Here is a 21226-nt window from a genome sequence, read left to right as displayed (position 1 = left end):
CAGGTTTGCAGAAGTCTAGCAAAAAAAGGAAGCAGTACACAGCTGATTCCAGCTGATACTCTAGTGGTATCCTGGTTGATGTTAACCATGGTTTCCACAGTTACATATATTTGTAACAAGAAGTCGTGATTAGTGCTAAGAAGATAAGCAGAAGGGACATGCTGGAAGAAGTGGAAGGAGAAGGAACGTGCAATCATTTCCCACCATGTTTTATAATGAGCCATTGTTTGCACTAGCTCAAAGAGAGACAGACAAGAGAGAGACAATTCACCAATGTTTTTTATTATTTTAGAATGGGGAAACAACCCTATAACACTTTATTCCTCAAATCCACAGTAATATTTCTAGCAGAAGCTGCGTTATTTTGTGAGTGCAGAAGAGATCTTCAGTGACTTTTTCAGTATGCATAATTTAGACTGTTGATAATATTTTATACCAAATTGAGAATACACCAAAGGAATTATTTATGCAGGGGAATATATCCTGCTGTGTAAAGATAAATATTTTCTATAATTTATTAATAATTCCTATCATGACAAAAAGAGAGAGACAAACCTCATGTATTAACACAAAGGAAATAAATCACTGTTAAGAAGCATGAAGTGGCCAAACTACTTGTTAAGTTCTTAGAGCTGAAAATATTTGCGGTGACACCCTGTAATTTCTAAGTCTTCTGCACATTAATTTTCTTCTTAACATTTTTGCTTGTATTTAAGCTCTGGCTCTCCACTATGCTTTACTTCTCATTCCTGCATTTCATCAAGTGTTAAAGCAACACATCAACTCTGACTATGCAAAGTGCATACCATAAGTCTCTCAGTCCTACAATGGCAGGATTCAATGCAAGTCAAACATGGCACTGAAAACTGTGATCTGGAGTACCCAACTTCAGTGAGCCGCCATAGACTGTCCTCATATGCTGTCTAGCTGTCTGTGACATATAGTTAAATAACTGTTACCATTCTGTTCATAACAGCAGAGTGCCTGTTTTTGATATGAGACTCAGGAAGGTGGTCAAAGATGTCATAAGTAAGAGTTTCAAAAGACAACATAAAGTGTCATTTCGGGGGTAGGGTGGGGAATCAATCCCTTGCAGTGCCAAATATTTCATAGTATAGTTGTAGTGCCATGACAGGACATCTTTCTGGAATTGTCATTGGAAAGAACCCACATTGCTTTGCAGTAACAAAAATAGTCATTTTCACAGCAGTGGAGCTGAAATCTCAGCTCTGTTGGAGGAGGAGTGCTTCAGCATCTGTCCTTGGGCAAATCCTCCTGCTCTTTAATTTAGATAAATTAATTAGGGATCAATTAGATAATAAACATTTCTAGAAAACAAGCTTCTCAGTTCCTTTCTTTATTTCAAAACAGTGGTTGCAGGGAACATCCAACAAATATTACAATCTCTTTAACATTTTACAAACATCATTTCTGTAAAGGCATTACTCACAAAAAGTTGTTGCGTCAGTAAGTTGGATCCAGAGAAATGCCAAGGGTGGGGTATGGGTGGTGAAAGTTGACTTTCCTGCCTGTTCTTCCCAATGCAGTTCTCTGAGCTCTCTGAAAAGACTTTTCCGAGTGGGATAGTCTGTGGCACAGGCAGAAGTGCTGATCTCTGAGAAATGGGGGAATGAGTTTATAGGAGGCTCAGGGGACTGGATTTTTTCTTGGGGGGTGGGAAGCATTGGCTTCTGCCCACTCCTTTCCTCATGCATTTCTCCAAAGCAATGTGACTAGTCAGGGTTGTAGATTATGGCTATAAACATCTAAACATGGTTTACTTGTTAAATGTGTGTTTTAAACATGACAAACCTAGACAGCATCTTAAAAAGCAGAGACATCACCTTGCCAACAAAGGTCCGTATAGTAAAAGCTATGGTTTTCCCAGTAGTGATGTATGGAAGTGAGAGCTGGACCATAAAGAAGGCTGATTGCCAGAGAATTGATGCTTTTGAATTATGGTGCTGGAGGAGACTCTTGAGAGTCCCAAGGACTGCAGGAAGATCAAACCTCTCCATTCTGAAGGAAATCAGCCCTGAGTTCTCACTGGAAGGACAGATCCTGAAGCTGAGGCTCTAATACTTTGGCCACCTCATGAGAAGAGAAGACTCCCTGGAAAAGACCCTGATGTTGGGAAAGATGGAGGGCACAAGGAGAAGGGGATGGCAGAGGATGAGATGGTTGGATAGTGTTCTTGAAGCTACCAGCATGAGTTTGACCAAACTGCAGGAGGCAGTGGAAGGCAGGAGTGCCTGGTGTGCTCTGGTCCATGGGGTCACGAAGAGTCGGAGACGACTAAACGACTAAACAACAACAACAACAAAGTAACATGCATCTCATCTCTGCTGTAGTGTGATATTCTGTTACAAAAGCGCTGGACCAGAGTGCTGCTGGGTTGTTGTTTTAAAATTCTTTATAAGTTTTGCTTTGAAAATGGGTTCATACAGTAAGGTTTGATGGTTTGTTTCTTTGTCTTGCCTTGGGAGATACATTGCATCAGTACAAACTCAGCCCTGATATTCTTTCTGATGGGTGGGAAATCAGACTATTTGAAAAGAAAACATGGTCACTGTGAATGAATGCACAGTTGCTAGAATTAATCTGGGGTCAAAGGAAGCCCCTTCATTGTGAAGGTGTCTGCCAGGAGATTTGAATGTGTTTCTGTCAAGTCAAGCTTCTCAATCTCACCTTTTCAGTTGGATTAGATAATAAATATCATTGTGTTTAAACTGGTATAATTCTGTACAGTAACTGAAGAGAGCAGAAGTGATACTGGCACCATAACTGTAATAAGTCTGGGCGAAGATACTGACCCCTTGTTAACTAGAAGTAACATATCCATTGCTACTGTACAAATCTGCAAGATGGTTAATAATAACAGAGGGTAGGACTCATTCCAGCAAATAGTCTGCAGCAATTGTTAACATGCCAGCCAATTTTGTATTTATTGTAAACACTGAATAAATGCAGCTCAATCACACTAAAGTAATTTTTACTGAAGCTGATTGCATCTGCAGCAGCACATCCAAAGAAACGCACACAAAAAAGTAATTTTTACTGAAGCTGATTACATCTGCAGCAACACATTCGTAGGAATTAAATTATCACCACTTCCGTTTATGGAATTATCATCATGAAAGTGTTTCACTCTCTTATAAATCTGATAAGGTTGCTTTCTGATGACATAGGCCCACTCTGCTGATTGCTTCCATAAATGCCTACTGCTGCTTGGTGTAGCTGAAATTACAAATATCAGAACATGGGTTGCTTCGAAACAAACCTGTTTTCTCTGGGAATCACACTATTTTTTTGTTGCTGTGAAGTATTGTGAGGAATCAAGACAGTGTCCCTTCAATGCCTTATGGTCCATTGTTTCCCCTCTTACTCCCTAGTTTTGGAGGTGATATTTTGGCTGTGCACAGAAATGCTGCACCAATCATGAGTGGACTGGCAAAGTACAATTTGCTTAACTTACCATTATATGTCACTTTCACCATTACACTTAGAGCTCATTTCTATTTGCAGCTCTTCAGAGAAAAGTCTCACTGCTGCCATGATTCAGAGCTCTAGCAGAACACAGCACTGACATATAAAATACGATTTTTTTATATAACTGCACTTGTGCTGCATTGTGACAGGGAAAAAGTGGTGGGGATGCTGATGTGAGCTATAAGTGTAATGGGAGCAGAGTGGTAAATCTTTGCCTAAAAAGACAGTGTATCAAAATATAATGTAACTATATTGCTAGTTGTTCCATGCTGCCCTACCTTACTGTTGTGGAAACAGATTCTTCTTCTGAATGGTAATACAGTACAGTGGTACCTCGGGTTACATACGCTTCAGGTTACAGACTCCGCTAACCCAGAAATAGTGCTTCAGGTTAAGAATTTTGCTTCAGGATGAGAACAGAAATTGTGTTCCGGCGGTGCAGCGGCAGCAGGAGGCCCCATTAGCTAAAGTGGTGCTTCAGGTTAATAACAGTTTCGGGTTAAGAACGGACCTCCAGAACGAATTACTGTAAGTATTTAACCTGAGGTACCACTGTATAACCATTAAAATCCTCAAGAATATTGCTAGCATGTTTGGTAAAAGGAATTATATATATACTACAACTGCCTGGAGGAAATCAGCCTTAGATAATACTCAGTTGTTAGTTTTTCTTTAAGGTTTTGTGTTCTTGTTCTGTATTTTTATATTGTGGACCTCCCTGTAATCTTTGAATGAAGGGCAGTATACAAATTTTAATAATAATAATAATAATAATAATAATAATAATAATAATAATAATAATAATAATAAGTGCCTATAGATTTTTCCTGAAACAGCAACAGTTCCCAGAAACCCAGTTTGCTATGTGTAGTGATCTCAGTTTCTGTTAGGAATTCATGTTTTATGTTCTGGCCATTAATTACAAAAAAATGCCAGTTATCAAACATAATTTAGTAATCAGCATGTACTGGTAGTCATTAGGATGTATTGGACTGAGTGTGTACCAGATTTTAGTTTTGGTAGTGGCTTAGTTACAACCATACATAAATTGCACATGCCCTATTTTGAAGGAAAGATGAATGCACAAATGCCATGTTTTATTTATTTTCCCAAATACTCCATGACCCCAGTGAGTGAAGGTCAAAGGGCTGTGAGAAGGGATAATTAATTTGTAATTTCACCAGTGTTACATTAAAACTATGTACACATCATTACAACATTATAAATTGCAAAGCTTTCTTCAAAAAAATCATTTTTTTGTTATGAATAAATTTAGCCACAATCAGAAATGGTACTGTTGAGTATTAGGAAGTGCCTAATCTTCACAGTTTGAAATACTTGTAGTTATGATTGTATTTTAGATTCATAAAAGCCTAATAAAGCTTCATGGTCTGATCGCTCAGCTGCCTTGCAGTGGGAGGGAAACTTCAGACATAGATGTTCATCATTTGGTGATTGCGACATAATGTTATGACTTGCAGGTGTGAAAGAGCCATTACAGATGTATCATGTCAGGCATAATGATTTTCTTTTTACATATATGCTATCAGCTGATGTACATACATGAATGTATAAAGTAACCCTGAGCCATACCTCTCTGATCAGAGCTGGATGCACATTTGACGGGTCTCCAGCAAAGTACCATCTCATTCAACATCAGCGATGCCTTCATTGTGCTTGCCCGTGATGGACAACAGCAGAATTGTAATCTGCAGTGAGGTGGCTGTGATGTTCCTGGCACTTTAAATTTGCCACCATACTCCAAATGAGACATCACATAAGGTCATGGGGGGGGGATCAATAGCTGGTGCCTTGGGTGCACCTGCAACACAAGGTAGAATCTGAGTTGACAATGAGTAGCCCATTCAGCATGATTTAGGTTAGATGTAAGCACCCATGAATCCTCAATAGCTATCAGAATATGTCTGGATATATCCAGCGGCGTAGCGTGAGTTGTCAGCACCCGGGGCAACGCAAGTAATCTGCGCCCCCTAAGCCGGGGCAAGGCACGTAATTTGCGCCCCCCCAACCCCTAACCTGCGAGTTGCCGCTGGCGCTGCTGCCCAAACGACGCCGCTTGCCCGGAGGAGGAGGGGGGCAGAGAGGCGAGGAAAATGCAACGGCCCAGCAGCTGCAGCAGCAGCGGCGGAGGCGGGGCTGTGAGGAGGGGCTGCCTGGCGCGTCCTCTGCGGCGAGCGCTGAGAGCCGCTGCCTGCCGGGCGCCTTCAGCCCGGACGCGCGCACAGCTCGTCGGTTCTGCGAGACATGCGGCTCTGCTACAGCCTGCGCCCGAGGCTCTTCGGCGACTCCGGAGGCAGCGAGCGCGCCCCCCCCCCAGATGTTGCGCCCGGTGCGGCCTGCCCCCCTTGCACCCCCATGCTACGCCACTGGATATATCTGGTCCTGATGCTAGTTCTTGCTTTGATAGTTAATTTTAGCTGCTCAGAAGCTGTTACCCATTTTACAATTTGATTTTAAGGTTTTTTGTGGTAACTATAAGTAAGGTTAAGTCCAGTCAAAGGCAACTATGGGGTTGAAGCACTCATCTCGCTTTCAGGGTGAGGGAGCTGGCATTTGTCCACAGACAGCTTTCCGAGTCATGTGGCGAGCATGACTAAACTGCTTCTGGTGCAATGGAACACTGTGACAAAATCTAGAGCCCACAGAAATGCTGTTTACCTTCCTGCCATAGCGGTACCCATTTATCTACTTGCACTGGTGTGCTTTTGAACTGCTAGGTTGGCAGGAGCTGGGACAGAGCAACGGGAGCTCACCCAGTTGCGGGGATTCGAACCACCGACCTTCTGATTGGCAAGCCCAAGAGGCTCAGTGGTTTAGACCACAGCGCCACCCGCTTACCATAAGTAACTCTGTGAAGCTACAAACCTAAACTCACATGCCTGGAAGTGAATACCACAGAACAAGCATAACATGGATACTGATACCTCAAGGCAGGCAGATAAATTGGTGCTGGTGTTTAAAGAGCTAACATGCTGTGGTCACTAGAATGCTGAGAAATATGTGCATGTTTAAAATGGGATTTTTGTGTATTACCTCTCAATCAACTATAATTGCACAAACTGAATTTGCCAGTATGTGACTGAATCATACATGGAAGTGCCCTGAGATGATAAGAAAACAAGTTAAGTTGCTTTCTGGTTATCTCCGTTTGTATATATATATGTGCTTTTTTCCAACCAATTTCAACATAGGTTGGAAAAAAGTAATATGGGAAATAAGCCCAAACTGGAAGTTATGTGAAAATAAACTTGAACAAGGAAAGAGAAGTGAGATAGATCTTGTTACGCAGGAAATAAAGGGCAGGAGATAGAAATGGTTAAGTTATAGGTGGGAAAATAAGCACATACATGGAAGGCAAAATTCAGGGCAGAAACAAATCATACATGGAAGGCAAATTTCAGGGCAGAAAAAAATCATTTATAATTCCATATAGAGAGAGCTTTTGAATTATGGTGCTGCTTTTGAAATATGGTGCTGGAGGAGACTCTTGAGAGTCCCATGGACTGCAAGAAGATAAAACCTATCCATTCTGAAGGAAATCAGCCCTGAGTGCTCCTGAAGCTGAGGCTCCAAGACTTTGGCCACCTCATGAGAAGAGAAGACTCCCTGGAAAAGACCCTGATGTTGAGAAAGATGGGGGGCACAAGGAGAAGGGAATGACAGAGGACAGTGTTCTCGCAGCTACCAGCATGAGTTTGACCAAACTGCGGGAGGCAGTGGAAGACAGAAGTGCCTGGCGTGCTCTGGTCCATGGGGTCACGAAGAGTCGGACACAACTAAATGACTAAACAACATAGAGAGGGGAGGCACTTGTCATACATCTATAGGAGTGCACTACAATTTATCTTGATGTCCTTTCCACCATGTTGTGTCTGTATAGCATTAATGGAATAAGTAATGCATGTTCTGCAAATGCTTGGTGTCACAGCTGTATTTCTTGACTTCAGGTAAGCTATTTAAAGAAGGCTCTTGTCTACATAAAACGTTTTAGTTTTAAGGAAATCAATCATTCCAATCACAAATTCTAAATTGCCACCTAATCCTCTAATAAATAGATTCTGTATACCACCAGCTTAGAACATTTTTTAAAATAATACTTGTGGTGAGTAATTGGCTATAATAAAGCACAACCATTTTCGTTGTGGGATTTGCTTTCTAATAAATTGTAATGGAAGTGTAACCTGTCAATCTAACGACAGGATTTCATTAAAATGTATTATGTCATAAATATATTCTGTGTCTCCTTACCTGGGAGTAATCAGTCATCCTGATCCCAAATCAGTTGAAGTATATTAATATCAGCAGCCTAAGCAGGACACATTTTCCTTCTTTGCGTTCTCGAATCCCCCTTCTCTCTCAAACTAGATGCATACCCAAGCACTATACAAAAAATGAATGACAATTGATCCTAAGGCTCAGCTCTCCATTGCAAGCTCATCTAATGGCTGCACATTAAATAATAAGGGCTTCTAAATAGTGTCAAGTCACATTCAACACACTGCTTTCCAATGGAGACCATTCACATGCCCCACTGCAAGTCATTGGAAATAATGAGAGGTGTTGAGGTATATGTTGCAGCTCTCATAAATGAACTTTAAATGTGAAATTTCAGATGAGTTAAAAGCTTTGTGCTGTATTCTGCATAGATAGAAATAGCCTTAAAATGTTTAACAACTATGTTCTAATTTGATGGCTCGGGCTTATAGAAGACACTTGCGGCGCGAAACTGTAATGGCGGTCCTCTTCGTTCTCTGAAGAGGGGCTCCGCGGAAAAGGGTCGTTCGCTGCGGCATAGCGACGACCCATTAAGATAAACCACGGGTAGAGTGAGCCCGTGGCCGTGGGACTCGGCGGGCACCAGAAGCTGCTCTGAAAACACAGAAGGGACCCCGTAAGGAGACCCGGAGTGAAGGAGGGGTAGCGGTGCTGTGAGTTCATCGCTCTTTCCGCGGAAGTGAAGCCGCGCGGCTGTTACAGATGAGCGCTGATCCTTCTTCCTAAAATCAACACCAAACTGCAAGTAACATACCCGTGAGTAAAGGGGTTTAAAATTTGGTAAAGAATTTCGTAAATTCGGCTGAAAGCGGGAGACGAGAAAAGGGAAGTCCGTCTTCCGACATTACTGACAAGATCAAAGCAAAGCTTTAAAAAGCGGAAAGCGCTTGAAACGGGACTGTGGGAAGCTTTAACTTTTTCGTGCTACCAGACCTGCTTGTTCTTTTAATCTGAAGGTGGAAATGGACATTGACTAAAAGAAGTAGTAAATGGGGACTTTCCTCCTGTCTCTTTTCTTCTTCGGGCTGTATTTTTAAGGAGCCAGATCGTCGGGCTGCCAGAGAGGGAGACTGTGTCAAACTGCGGAAACAGTTGTAAAAACTTTGCTGGAGCGTAACTGTTACTTTTGAGCAGAAAAGATTGGATGGGATACTGTTGCAAGCACCTCTTGTGAAACTTTGTTGAACTATAAAAGGTGCTTTGGGAAACTTTGAGTTTCTGAAGGGACTGTTGGACTATTGGATTTACTGATTTGAAATAATTTGGAACTTTAATGGCGGATTACTTCCTTCTTTGTCTTTGAAACCTGGTGGCACTCCCCCTACAGGGCTTTCGGATTATAAAATCCTGGGAACTGACTTTTGTTTTGAATTCCACTTCACTGGTTGTTTACTTCTGAATTTGTCTCTCCCATGGAACAATAGACAATCTGACCTTGAACACTGACAGATGTGTAATGTGTGGTGCAGGGAGAACAAGAGCATCTAAAGCTAAGGAATCTAAAGAGGCTAAGGAAAAAGAAAAAGAAAGAAAACCAACACAATTTGTACAAACAACATTGACCCAAGGACGTCGATCGTCGGTTCCAGCTGTACTGGTGTCTCAGAGGGAAGGGGAAATAACCGAGAAGTCCACTGAAGAAGATATGGCAGCAGGTGGGTCAGATACATTATTAAAACAAATATTGGAGCAACTATCAAGTTTAAACCAGAAAGTGGACGACCAGTCTTTGAAAATAGATAAAGCGACCTCCTCGATTCAAAAATTGACTGAACAAGTTTCCCAGCACACGCAAGCTATAGAGAATTTGCAAGGAGCAACAGCGGAAAACCGGGAATTAGCTGGAGAAGCAATTCAGAAAGTGGGAGCTTTACAAAAAGAAGTTGAAGAAATTAAAGGAGAAGTCAAGCCCCTGCACAAACAGGTGGGTGAACAACAAATTTATCTGTCAATGGTGGAACTGAAAAATCGCGAGAGCAACATCAAATTGAGAGGCATCCCGGAACTCGAGCAAGGAGACCTGATTGGATACTTGACGCAGGAATTTACGAAGTTCTGGGGTTTAAAGGAAGATACAGACTTCAGGATTGTCTCGGCATATAGACTGGGAAGATTGGTAAGGAAAGACAGATCCAGGGACTGCTTGATAATTTTAAGATCAAAGGAAGAGAGAGATAAGATCCTAGGTCTTCACTTCAAAAAAGCAATTGAAATTCAAGATAAAAGGGTGGAAATTTACAGAGATATTCCGAGACAGTTGTTGGACCTCAGAGCCACCTATACAGAACTAGCAAAATTGCTGAGACACAACGCAATTCCCTATAGGTGGGAGTTCCCACAAGGATTATCCTTCACCTACAAAGAAAGGAAGGTCAAAATTAGAACACCTGAAGATAACCAAAAGTTCCTTCACGACCACGGAGAAGATCTCCAAAAAGGAACAGATTGGCTTCCAACCCTACCAACACCAATACTGCCTGGAGGCGGGCTAACGCCTGCACCCTCGGGATCTGAGCAAAAGGAAGGCACCTCACCCTAAGAACATCTTAATTAGAACAGGATGTCTCTGCAGCTACTTAGTTGGAATATAAATGGCGGGAACTCTCCGGAAAAAAGAAGGAGGATATTTCATATCCTAAAAAAAGAACAATTGGACGTAATATGCCTCCAAGAAACACATGTGACTAGGCTCCACAGGAAAGTATTAATCAATAAAAGACTTGGCCAAGAATTTATTTCATCTGACAAAGTTAAAAAAAGAGGCGTTGTAATTTATGCAAAGGAGAACCTGTCACCAAAATTTCTATTTAAAGATGATCATGGAAGAACTCTTGCAATTGAAATTCAAACACAAGGAGAGAAGATTTTGATATTAGGAATTTATGCGCCAAATGATGGAAAATCAGAATTCTACAAGAAGCTGCATGAGACAATGATGGACTATTTGGATTATTCTAACATTATTGTGATGGGAGACATGAATGGGGTGGTGTCAACAAATATGGACAAATCCCAAAATCAAAACTTAACAACAGACGGCAGACTCCCTAAAACCTTTTTTGAAATGACAGACAATATGGACTTGATTGACATCTGGAGGACAAGGAACCCCTTGGGTAAAGAAGGAACCTTCTTTTCTGAGGCCCATCTGTCATGGACACGAATCGACCAAATCTGGATATCTAGAGGGATGGCACCGAAAACAAGAAAAGTGGAAATCTGCCCAAAAACCTGCTCCGACCATAACGCCTTGAAAATGGAATTGAGACTTATCCCAACTGGATCCTTCAGATGGAGAATGAATGACACCTTGTTGAGAGATCAAGAGATTGTTAAGAAGGCCCAAAAAACCCTAAAGGACTATTTTGAAATAAATTTGAACACTACGGTGGAGAAAAGAATAATCTGGGACGCAAGTAAAGCTGTAATGAGAGGGTTTCTGATACAACAGAATACAATAAAGAGAAAATTTTGGAATGGAAAAAAGGAAAAAATTCTAGAGAAAATAAGTGAAGGAGAGAAAAAGCTGAGAACCAAACCAAAGTCAAAAGAGGTGCTAAGAGAGATCAAATTCCATCAAGCACAATATTCGAAATTGATCAATCAAGAGATTGAATGGAAAATTAAACAAATGAAGCAGAGATCGTTTGAATCAGCAAACAAATGTGGAAAGTTGTTAGCTTGGCAGTTGAAAAAAAGACAAAAGTTAAACACGGTTACAAACTTGGAGATTCAAGGAAAAATAGTTCAGAAACCAGAAGAAATAAGAAAGTGCTTCCACAGATACTTTAAAGAGCTTTATGCACAGGGGCCTCAGAAAGAATCGGAAATAGACCAATTTTTGAGGACAAATGGACTATCCAAAATAAGTCAAGATAAAAGATCAATTCTCAACAGCAAAATAACTCAACAGGAAATTGAAGGTGCCATTCAAAATATGCAACTTGGCAAATCTCCAGGCCCGGATGGACTCACCTCCAAATATTATAAGACTTTGAAGGACTTCTTGATACAACCGTTGTTGGAGGTTTGTAACCAGATTATGGAGGGGAGGAGGGCACCGGAAACGTGGAAAGAAGCATTCATCACATTGATACCCAAATCAGAAAGGGAAAAGACCCAGTTTAAGAATTACCGTCCCATCTCACTCCTGAATGTGGATTACAAAATATTTGCAGACATTTTAGCGAATAGACTTAAAAATGTATTAAATGAAGTAATTCACAAGGACCAAGCAGGCTTTCTCCCTGGTAGACACATGTCTGACAATACTAGGAACATTATTGATATATTGGAGCTGTTGCGAATTAGAAACACAAGGGCAGCCTTAATCTTCATTGATGCGGAGAAAGCATTTGACAACATTTCTTGGATGTTTATGAAGAAAAACTTGAAAGGGATGGGAGTGGGACGGGGGTTTGAAAATGGACTAGAAGCAATTTATTCAGAGCAAAAAGCTAAGCTGATAGTGAACAATGTGGTATCGGAGGAACTCCAAATTGAAAAAGGGACACGACAGGGGTGCCCTCTATCCCCTCTGTTATTTATCTCTGTTCTGGAGGTATTGCTGAATATGATCAGGGAGGACCAGTTGGTGCAAGGTATAGTGGTCGGAGCGAAACAATACAAACTGAAAGCTTTCGCAGATGACTTAGTCTTGACAGTACAGGAGCCAGAATCTAGTACAAAAAGAGTTTTGGAACTTATCTTGGAGTTTGGTCGGGTGGCGGGATTTAAGCTAAATAAACAAAAAACTAAGGTTTTGGTCAAAAATCTGACACCTACAGAGATAGAGGGGTACCAGAAAGAGACAGAGCTAAGTGTGGTTAAAAAAGTGAAATACCTGGGGGTATCCTTGTCCACTAAAAACTTAAACCTTTTCAAAGATAATTATGAAAAATGTTGGTTGGAAATTAAAAAAGACTTGGATATTTGGTCAAGATTGAAACTTACCTTGTCAGGCCGAATCGCAGCTATAAAGATGTGTGTTTTGCCAAAAATGTTATTCTTATTTCAAACCCTTCAGGTCGTGGACAGAATGGAATGTTTTGGAAAATGGCAGAAGGACATCTCTAAGTTTGTCTGGCAGGGCAAAAAGCCCCGAATAAAATTTAAAATACTAACTGACTCAAAAGAAAGAGGGGGGTTTGCCCTGCCGGATTTAAGGTTGTACTACGAAGCTGCAGCCTTCTGCTGGCTGAAGGATTGGTTTCTGTTGGAAAACACCGATGTCCTAGATCTGGAAGGGTTTGATAATGTGTATGGTTGGCATGCATACTTGTGGTATGACAAGGCGAAGGTTCACAAACTGTTTAAAAACCATATTGTCAGAAAATCAATCTTTGCCGTCTGGATGAAGTACAAGGACTTATTAGAAAGTAAGACCCCGAGGTGGTTATCACCAGTGGAAGCCAAGATCTCTAAAAAAAGGCCCAATATGGAGGCCTACTGGCCAAAATATTGGGAATTGATTGAAAGAGTTGGAGATAACTGGAAGCTCCAAAGCCAGGACAAACTAAAAAGTAAGGTGCGAGATTGGTTACATTATGCTCAAATTCAAGAGGTATTTAAAATGGATAAAAAAGTGGGTTTTCAGTTGGAGAAATCGAAACTGGAGACGGAGTTACTAGAACCAAAGACTAAGGTACTTTCGAGGATGTATGACTTGCTGCTTAAATGGAACACCCAGGATGAGACAGTTAAATCTGCTATGATAAAATGGGCACAGGATGTAGGACACAACATTATGTCTGAGGACTGGGAAAGGTTATGGAACACCGGTATGAAATTCACGGCATGTAGTGCCTTGAAAGAGAACATTATGAAAATGGTATACCGGTGGTACATGACTCCAGTCAAGTTGGCTAAAATATATCATCTTTCTGATAATAAGTGTTGGAAATGCAAGGAGGCAGAAGGGACATTCTTTCACCTCTGGTGGACCTGCCCGAAAGTAAAGGCCTTCTGGGAAATGATACATAATGAGCTGAAAAAGGTATTTAAATATACCTTTTCTAAGAAACCAGAGGCCTTTCTTCTGGGCATGGTGGACCGGAAGGTGCCAAAGAAGGATAGAACCTTGTTTATGTATGCAACCACAGCAGCAAGGATCCTTATTGCAAAGTTCTGGAAGACACCAGATTTACCCACACTGGAGGACTGGCAGACGCAGCTGATGGACTACATGGAGTTGGCAGAAATGACTGGCAGAATCCGAGATCTGAGCGAAGAAACAATGGAGGAAGACTGGAAAAAATTTAAGGACTATTTGCAAAAATACTATAAGTTGTTTGAATGTTAAGATTGTGCACGATTAAGAAACGTCACGCTTCTGCAATTTATCTAAGTAAATGATAAAGTAAGTAATGATGAAAAAACGAGATAAATTAGAAACAAAATATTATGTTTATTAAAAGTCTTGAAAACAAATTACAAACTTTCGAAATTGGTAACATAATAAACTCAAAGGTACAATAAGATGTGAAACAAGATAATAAATTGCTGAACTGGTTAGAATAATGAAAGCAATGTTGAGAGGATGTGAGGAGGTCTAAAAGAAAGTGAATTTGATGATATTTAACTTTTGTCTTCTTTTTTCTTATTTTTCTTCATATATAAAAAAAAAATGTTTCTTGTATATTGCTATGTAAATTAATCTGTTAACCTATGGAAAGAAACGCAATAAAAAATTTTATAAAAAAAAATAAAATGTTTAACAACTATGTTCTAATTTGATGGCTCGGGCTTATAGAAGACACATTAAAAATGTTAATATATGCAAAGTTTTTAGAGAGTCTCAAACCACCATATTCCATGAAAGCCTGAATAATAAAAGCAATACATCCAACAATAATTTCAGCTTTCATAAAACAAAAAGTAATTGATTCCTTTGGTTGTATAGAAATTATATATGCAAATTTGTTTATTTAACTAAAGGGGAGCACATTTTCTGTTTGCTGGGTGATATATTTGCATTTTGTTTTTGTTGATTTCCCAATATGGATTCTATCTTGGTTTTCAATTAATCTGAGTAATTAATTAATTTTTGTTTGTTTAAAGTGATGCTTATTTACATAAGTTCTATTGTTTAGAGAGTACATAAACGGCTACTGAGACTGATTTAATATCTCAACCTCACTTTTGTGAAAATATGTATAGAGCAGAAAGTAACTGGGATTGTGTATGATACGCAATAAACCTTAATATGAAAAGTTACTGGTTTTCTGAATACTGATTTAAAATTATTTATTTGGGTTCACTTGCAAAGCCCTGTGATGATTTAAAACTCTAGTGTGGTATGTTGCAACCCATGGCGCTGGTTGCCTTATAGCTTTCAGTTATTTCAGACATCGCATTTCAGCGCACAATTTGCATCGATGCTCTGTAGGGAGTGAAACAATGACCTTTCTGCCCTTAATGTCAGTTTGGGGCTTTGTCCAAGCTCAGATCTAGTGTAGGTGCTTTTTATGCCCCTTAAAGACCAGATAATGAGGAAAAGATTTAGTGGTAGTAATACGTATCTCAGGAAACTGTGACATTCCAGATTTTAGTGGACTCCAACTTCCATCAGCTCAATCAATCAATAGACTTTATTTGCGTAGCCGACAGGCCATAGCATCAAAGGACGAACACCGACAAAAATACATTACAAATATAGTTACCATAAAATCTTGTGACCTATTAAAACCCTAGGTAGAAGCTGGATTATCATTCATCAATGACCCTCTGTCCCATGGGCGGCGGCCCTTTCTCTGATAGATTGTTCCAGGTCGGTTAAGTAAATAGCTCTAGCCAGCATAGCCAGTGGGTCAGGGATGGTATGATCTGCACAAATAAAGAGCCACAGGCTCCCATCCCTGCTGTAGATAATTTTTTTTATTATTATTCTCTAGGATTTCCATTAATGTGCAATGTGGAAAGCCTTACAGCAATGATCTGTGGGTACCCTCCCCCCAATATAGGTAACATAACTGGACAAAAGCCCTAGTCCATAAATATGAATACATACATACATACATACATACATACATACTGTACATACATACATGCAGAGATAGATTGAGTGCTTTATATCAAATTTGTTACAGGAATTATCAGGTCACAGTCAGTTGTCTCTAAGTTAACATTGATACCCTCCAACGGTTTGAACAGTTGGCAAACCATTTCATTTTCAGTCTAACAACTTTAGATTTTCAGGCAAGGGGGTAATTAAAAATTATGCTTTGTAACTTCAAAAATCATTTTAGGAATGCTGCCAGAGTTCTTTGTGCCATAATTTAGTGTTGTGAATTATTTGGCCCGGGTAATGGAGCAGCACAATGCTAAACATGTACAGTATACCAATCTTATGGTCTTGAGGACTTTGCCCTTGGAGAGTGCTCTGATCGTGGTACCATATGAGTTTTGAGGGTGGATGGAGGAGCCTTTGAAACCACTGGATCCAAATTCTTCATATTCCCTCAGCATGCCCTTAGAAAAGAGATCTCGAGTATGGCAATCCCATTAGGACAAATGGGAGGGGAAATCTGGAAAAGAGAACTAGAAGAACACTGTTAATTAAAACACACACACACACATACCTGCACAAAAAATATTAAAATATTTATATACCAATTTTCTAGACAACCCCCCCTCCAAAGCTGTTTGCAACAATAAAAAACAAGCATTGAAAAATCTATTATTACTAAAGCGGAGAATAAAATGGACTTAAAACTACACATTAATTAGGAGTCCTTTGAGACTGACAAGCCTTTGGATTTGGTTCCTCTTCCTCGTGGGATTCTCACTCACCTGCCCACTTTGTGTTTGTCTCTCAGCTTACTTTCTAATTTAGAAGTGTGTTCCAGGTTCTCTCGTAGGAACACTGGTCTCTGACCAAAACCAGAAAACTATCCTAGTGTTTCTAAGTTGGCATCCTCATGCCTTTGAGGCTTCCTCATGCTATCCCTCTAGCATATGCAACTTCGAAGTGAAGCTCAGGCTCATGATGTAGAAGTAAACCCCACTGAATTCAATACTCTCAATTGTTTGATTTACTGTGAATAATGACAGGTTATAATTGCAGCTGCCATGTTATATCTGCATTTCATATTTTTTTTAAGTGAGAATAAACATCTCCCCCCTTGCATCTATCTGTATGAATTCTCGATATGTTTGTACGTGCATTAGCTTCTGCAAACAAAGTATGCTTAAAAAGAAAAATGTTATAGTTTCCACTACTGATGCGTAATAAAATTCTTGACTCTGACACTTTCGTTTAACTTCAGCTTATTAAAAAGGTAAAATTTCTGCATTTAAATTGGAAAACTGGCCTTAGGGGTTCTATTGTATTGCAAGAAAGGGGTAAATTATTGCCCCGTATACTTCCATTATTTTCTTTCTTGGACAAATGACTTGTTTATATAAATAAAATATGAGAGTCTGAAAAACATGTGGATTCCATGCTGATAAAGTAATATAAATGTAGATGCTTTAAGTACATGTTTTATTTTTCCCGCTAGGTTATCCAGATTAATTTTGAAGAATTTGATCTGGAGATTGGCTATGACACACTAACAATTGGTGATGGAGGAGAAGTGGGTGATCCCAGAACTGTCCTTCAAGTGTAAGTCACCTTAATTTACAACCCAATGGTTTAATATTTTGCTCATCTTCTATATACAAGGGAGTCACTTGTTGCAATATATCAAATTAATTTCTATAAAGCCGGTGTTAGCTACTCTACTTACCTTCCTGCCATTTCACATGGATTTTAAGATTACATCGTTTGTAGTACGTAGCAAGAAGAAAAGCAGCAAAGATGGCACAGACCAGGGACATTACTCCAGTGATGGATTTTGTGTTGAGTAAAGTCTGGACAACATGTTAGTTTTTCTGCACCTCCTGTGCCAGATCACATTTTTTTGAAAAAGAGAAAATTATAAAATACTAGTTGCTTTGTTTTGCTTTCTTTAAATATATAAAATCTGGTGCCCCCCCCCCCCGTGGGATTGTGATATGGTACAATTGGAGACAATACTTTAAAAAATAATATGACTTAAAGAAAAATGCATACTTTCCCTCCCTTCTTTTCTGATTCTGCCCCCCTGGTCTCTGACATGCTGTTTGCTGCTTCATATATCAAAAAAGCCAAGTAATTTTGGGTGTGAGGTTGGGAGCATGAAAGAGGTGAATAAATTTCTGTATGTGGAGAAAGTACATAGAAGTTTTTCTCCCTCTCTCCAAATATGAGAACCAGGGGTCATCAAGAGAAACAGAATATTCAGGAGATCCAGGAAATGCAAAAGGAAGTACCGTACTTTTCCATTTATAAGACTAGGTTTTTTTTCTTTAAAAATTATGCTAAAAAGTGGGGGTCGTCTTATACATGGATAGTGCATAGGGTGGACATTTGATTGGCTGCTGCTGCGGCTGTCAGTGGCTATTGGGTGTGTTATTGGTTGCTGTGTCAATGGCTGGTGTTGATTGGCTGACGCTGTGGCAATTTGGTGGGCAATTGGCAGCTTCTGCTGGCGAGGGGACAGACAAGAAGTGGATTTTGCAATGCAATTCCCCTTTAAAAAGCTCCAGAACCCTGGGCAATCCTCCACAAAAAAGCTCAACAACTCTCTGCCATCTCCCCCCATTTTCTTAAATTTGAGTCCCCCAAAATAGGAGGCATCTTATACATGGGGGCGTCTTATACGTGGGAAAATACAATACTCACTCACATAGCACAATCTTAAACAATGGCATTTGATGTCACAGGTTGTAGTGATGGCCGCTGAGTTATACTGATGATGACCAACTTGGGTGGCTTTAAAAGTGAACTAAGGAAGTTCGTGGAAGATAGGGCTATCTATGACTGTTACTCATAATGGTCATTTACTACATCTATACAGTAGGCAATATGCCTTTTTTTGCTACCAGCTGCTGGAGAGCATGGTTGAGGAGACTGCTGTTCTGCTCATGTTCTGCTTGTGGGTTTCCATCAGATACCTGGTTGGTAACCGTGGGAACAGGATGCTGGACCAAATGCACTAACAGGGCTCTTCTTATGTTCTCATGAATTTCCTTTAGCTGATCTGTGACATCAGACATCTGTGACATCTTGGGCTTTAGGCAAAGAAGATTTCAGGATAAAGTTGTTAATGAATGACAGGTGGTATTGAAACATCATTCACTTGACAATGGAATTTCAGTTTTGAACCACAATCCTAAATTCCACCAACTCCGATAGAACTTTCTCTTCTGTATTTAAGCATTTGGGGTTTGATACTGTTAGTGAAGTGGGATATGGGAAGATAAGCTACGATGCAGAACATTTTTTCTTCTTCTTTAAGGATTCTGATTTGCTAAAAATGAGCTATTGATCACAGCATGCCAAGTGTTTGCTATGTTTAGTTCCTAGGGCTGGACTGAGGAGTTGTTAGAAATAAATGAGTGTTATTTACGCTGTGGCTTTTTGAAGAAATCTTCTTACGAGCTTGTTAATGTGCATGGCTTGTTTTTGACTCTTGTAGTTGAGTGTAGGTTATATTATAACTTTCAAATAAAGAAATTCCCTAAACTATATTATCTTTAAAGTAGGGGTGTGGTACACAAAAATTATCTACAAAGGCTGCTTCCTATAGTCATGCCTTGCAATTTTGAGAATTCTGTCAGTTTGTTTATTTATTTCTGCAATTTCTTGTGCAGCTGAAACTCATATTTATTCTGCCCTGTTCCGTTCTAAATGCAAATGAAAATTTGTCTGTGTGTGCCTCCTTAACCTTTCCACATATACCCATTGTATGCCAACTGGAAATTGCATTGATGCTTATGAACTAGATATTGTTGAAATCTTTTACAATTTCATAAGCGATAAAATGCATGTGGGGAACGTATTAGCTAATATTCTGGAAAAAGTCTAGATCAGGGTTAGAATGTGGCCCTCCAGACCTCTGTATCTATCCCTTAGGACTTTCCCTAAAGGACTTTCCTTCCTCTTCTCAGGCCACTCTCCTCACTGATACTGCTTTCGCCTGGCTGAAATGTGTTCTTGAACTATGATAACATCTCTTGCTTGCCTGAATGGAGAGTGGAGAGGGCTTTGTGTGTGTGCATGTCTGAAATGTAGCTTACTGTACAAATGTGAGAGTCACAACGGTTGCTCCATGTAGTTTTGTCTCTGGCCCTTCCCACTTTCTGTCTCCGGCCTCGCCCATCACTGGCACGCAGCTCCTGGAAGGATGCTCAAGAAGGAATGCCGTTCTTGAACTGTTAGCTTCCCCAGCCCCTATCTTGATCAATAAAATCAATTATCAATACAGCAATGTATTGTATGACCTCTTCTTGAAGTAGTTGTGAGAGTTGGTCAGTCTTCTATTGCTCAGGCTTAGACTGTCTGTTCTGTCTATTGTCCATTTATCCTCTTTTACAATAAGGCTTAAAAGGGGAAACCATGACTATGCAAAATTTGGCTAAAGCTGTTCCTCTTCCTTTCTTTATTACTATCAAACTTTATTTCAGTCACAGACAAGCATAACTTTATTACATAAGAGTTCCTCTAATTTTCTATCAAAATTCTTAAAAGAAGACAATGGAAGTCAAATATTATGCTGCTGGTATTTATATTACAACTATAGCAATATGTATATATAATTCTAGCATTATGCTTGTAGCAATGACTCTGTTTCCATGCTGTATACGTATAAGGTTTCCCTTTTTCTTCTTCAGTTCTCATTATAAACACTGCAAGGGTTCAGATTCTGAATGGGGAAAGGAATTGCCTCATTAATTATATTGTCCATCACCCCACCTTTTTCCCAGACTGGGGTGGAATCTAGAGAATCTGAGAAAATGCTTTTTTAAAATACGTTTTGGAAAATATATTGAATTGACCATAAGCTCACCATTGCCATCTGGTGTCACATTTGTATAGTGCACTTAAAATGATCTTAAAACGTTATATTTGCAGCTGTATAGCTGAGTCCTGGGTCTAAAGGCACATAAAAATACTAAACATTGATAAAATACAAAAAGCTAAAAACACATAAAGAAAAGAATTTTAAAGCAATTTAAATGTAATAGAACTAAATCATTATAAAAACAAATTATTAAAATACAGATAAAAAAAATGGAACTGCTTTTATGATTTCATATCCCAAAATGCATCAAGTTAAGCATATATATATAATCATAGTGTAAACTTGATCATTTCAGAATCAGTTTTGTCCTATTTACTGATTTCCCCTCCAGCCCTCACCCCCGAATATGAATCATTCCTCACATGTTTGGTCTACTTTAAGATTCTAATGTTTTGTAGGGACCCATCCGATGCAAGACAAACATTAAATAAGACTGATGAAATTACAGTGTTTTGTTACAAATGCAAATGAACGCTCCATTATTTTCTCTTATCATCACATTACTTCAAGTTGTCAGGAGCTTCAGAGTAAAGTTACTACTACATTATAATAAA

The 21226-nt window shown here is 39.6% G+C and overlaps 1 protein-coding gene across 5 annotated transcripts in view; it reads left to right on the top strand.

The window, feature by feature from the left end:
• CSMD3 (CUB and Sushi multiple domains 3) overlaps positions 1-21226 on the top strand; it is a 607508-nt gene that overhangs the window by 335104 nt on the left and 251178 nt on the right. For all 5 annotated transcript variants that reach the window (XM_081204227.1, XM_081204230.1, XM_081204229.1 and 2 more), the window contains one exon: positions 17286-17389. In XM_081204227.1, coding sequence (XP_081060353.1) covers positions 17286-17389 — 104 coding nt within the window. The remainder of the gene's footprint in view (positions 1-17285; positions 17390-21226) is intronic.

The sequence above is a fragment of the Podarcis bocagei genome (genome assembly GCF_964188305.1).
Source record: "Podarcis bocagei genome assembly, chromosome: 8".
In the NCBI taxonomy this organism is placed as follows: Eukaryota; Metazoa; Chordata; class Lepidosauria; order Squamata; family Lacertidae; genus Podarcis; species Podarcis bocagei.
The sequence above is the reverse complement of the archived record's forward strand: the minus strand, read 5'-3'. Positions and strand labels throughout refer to the sequence as shown.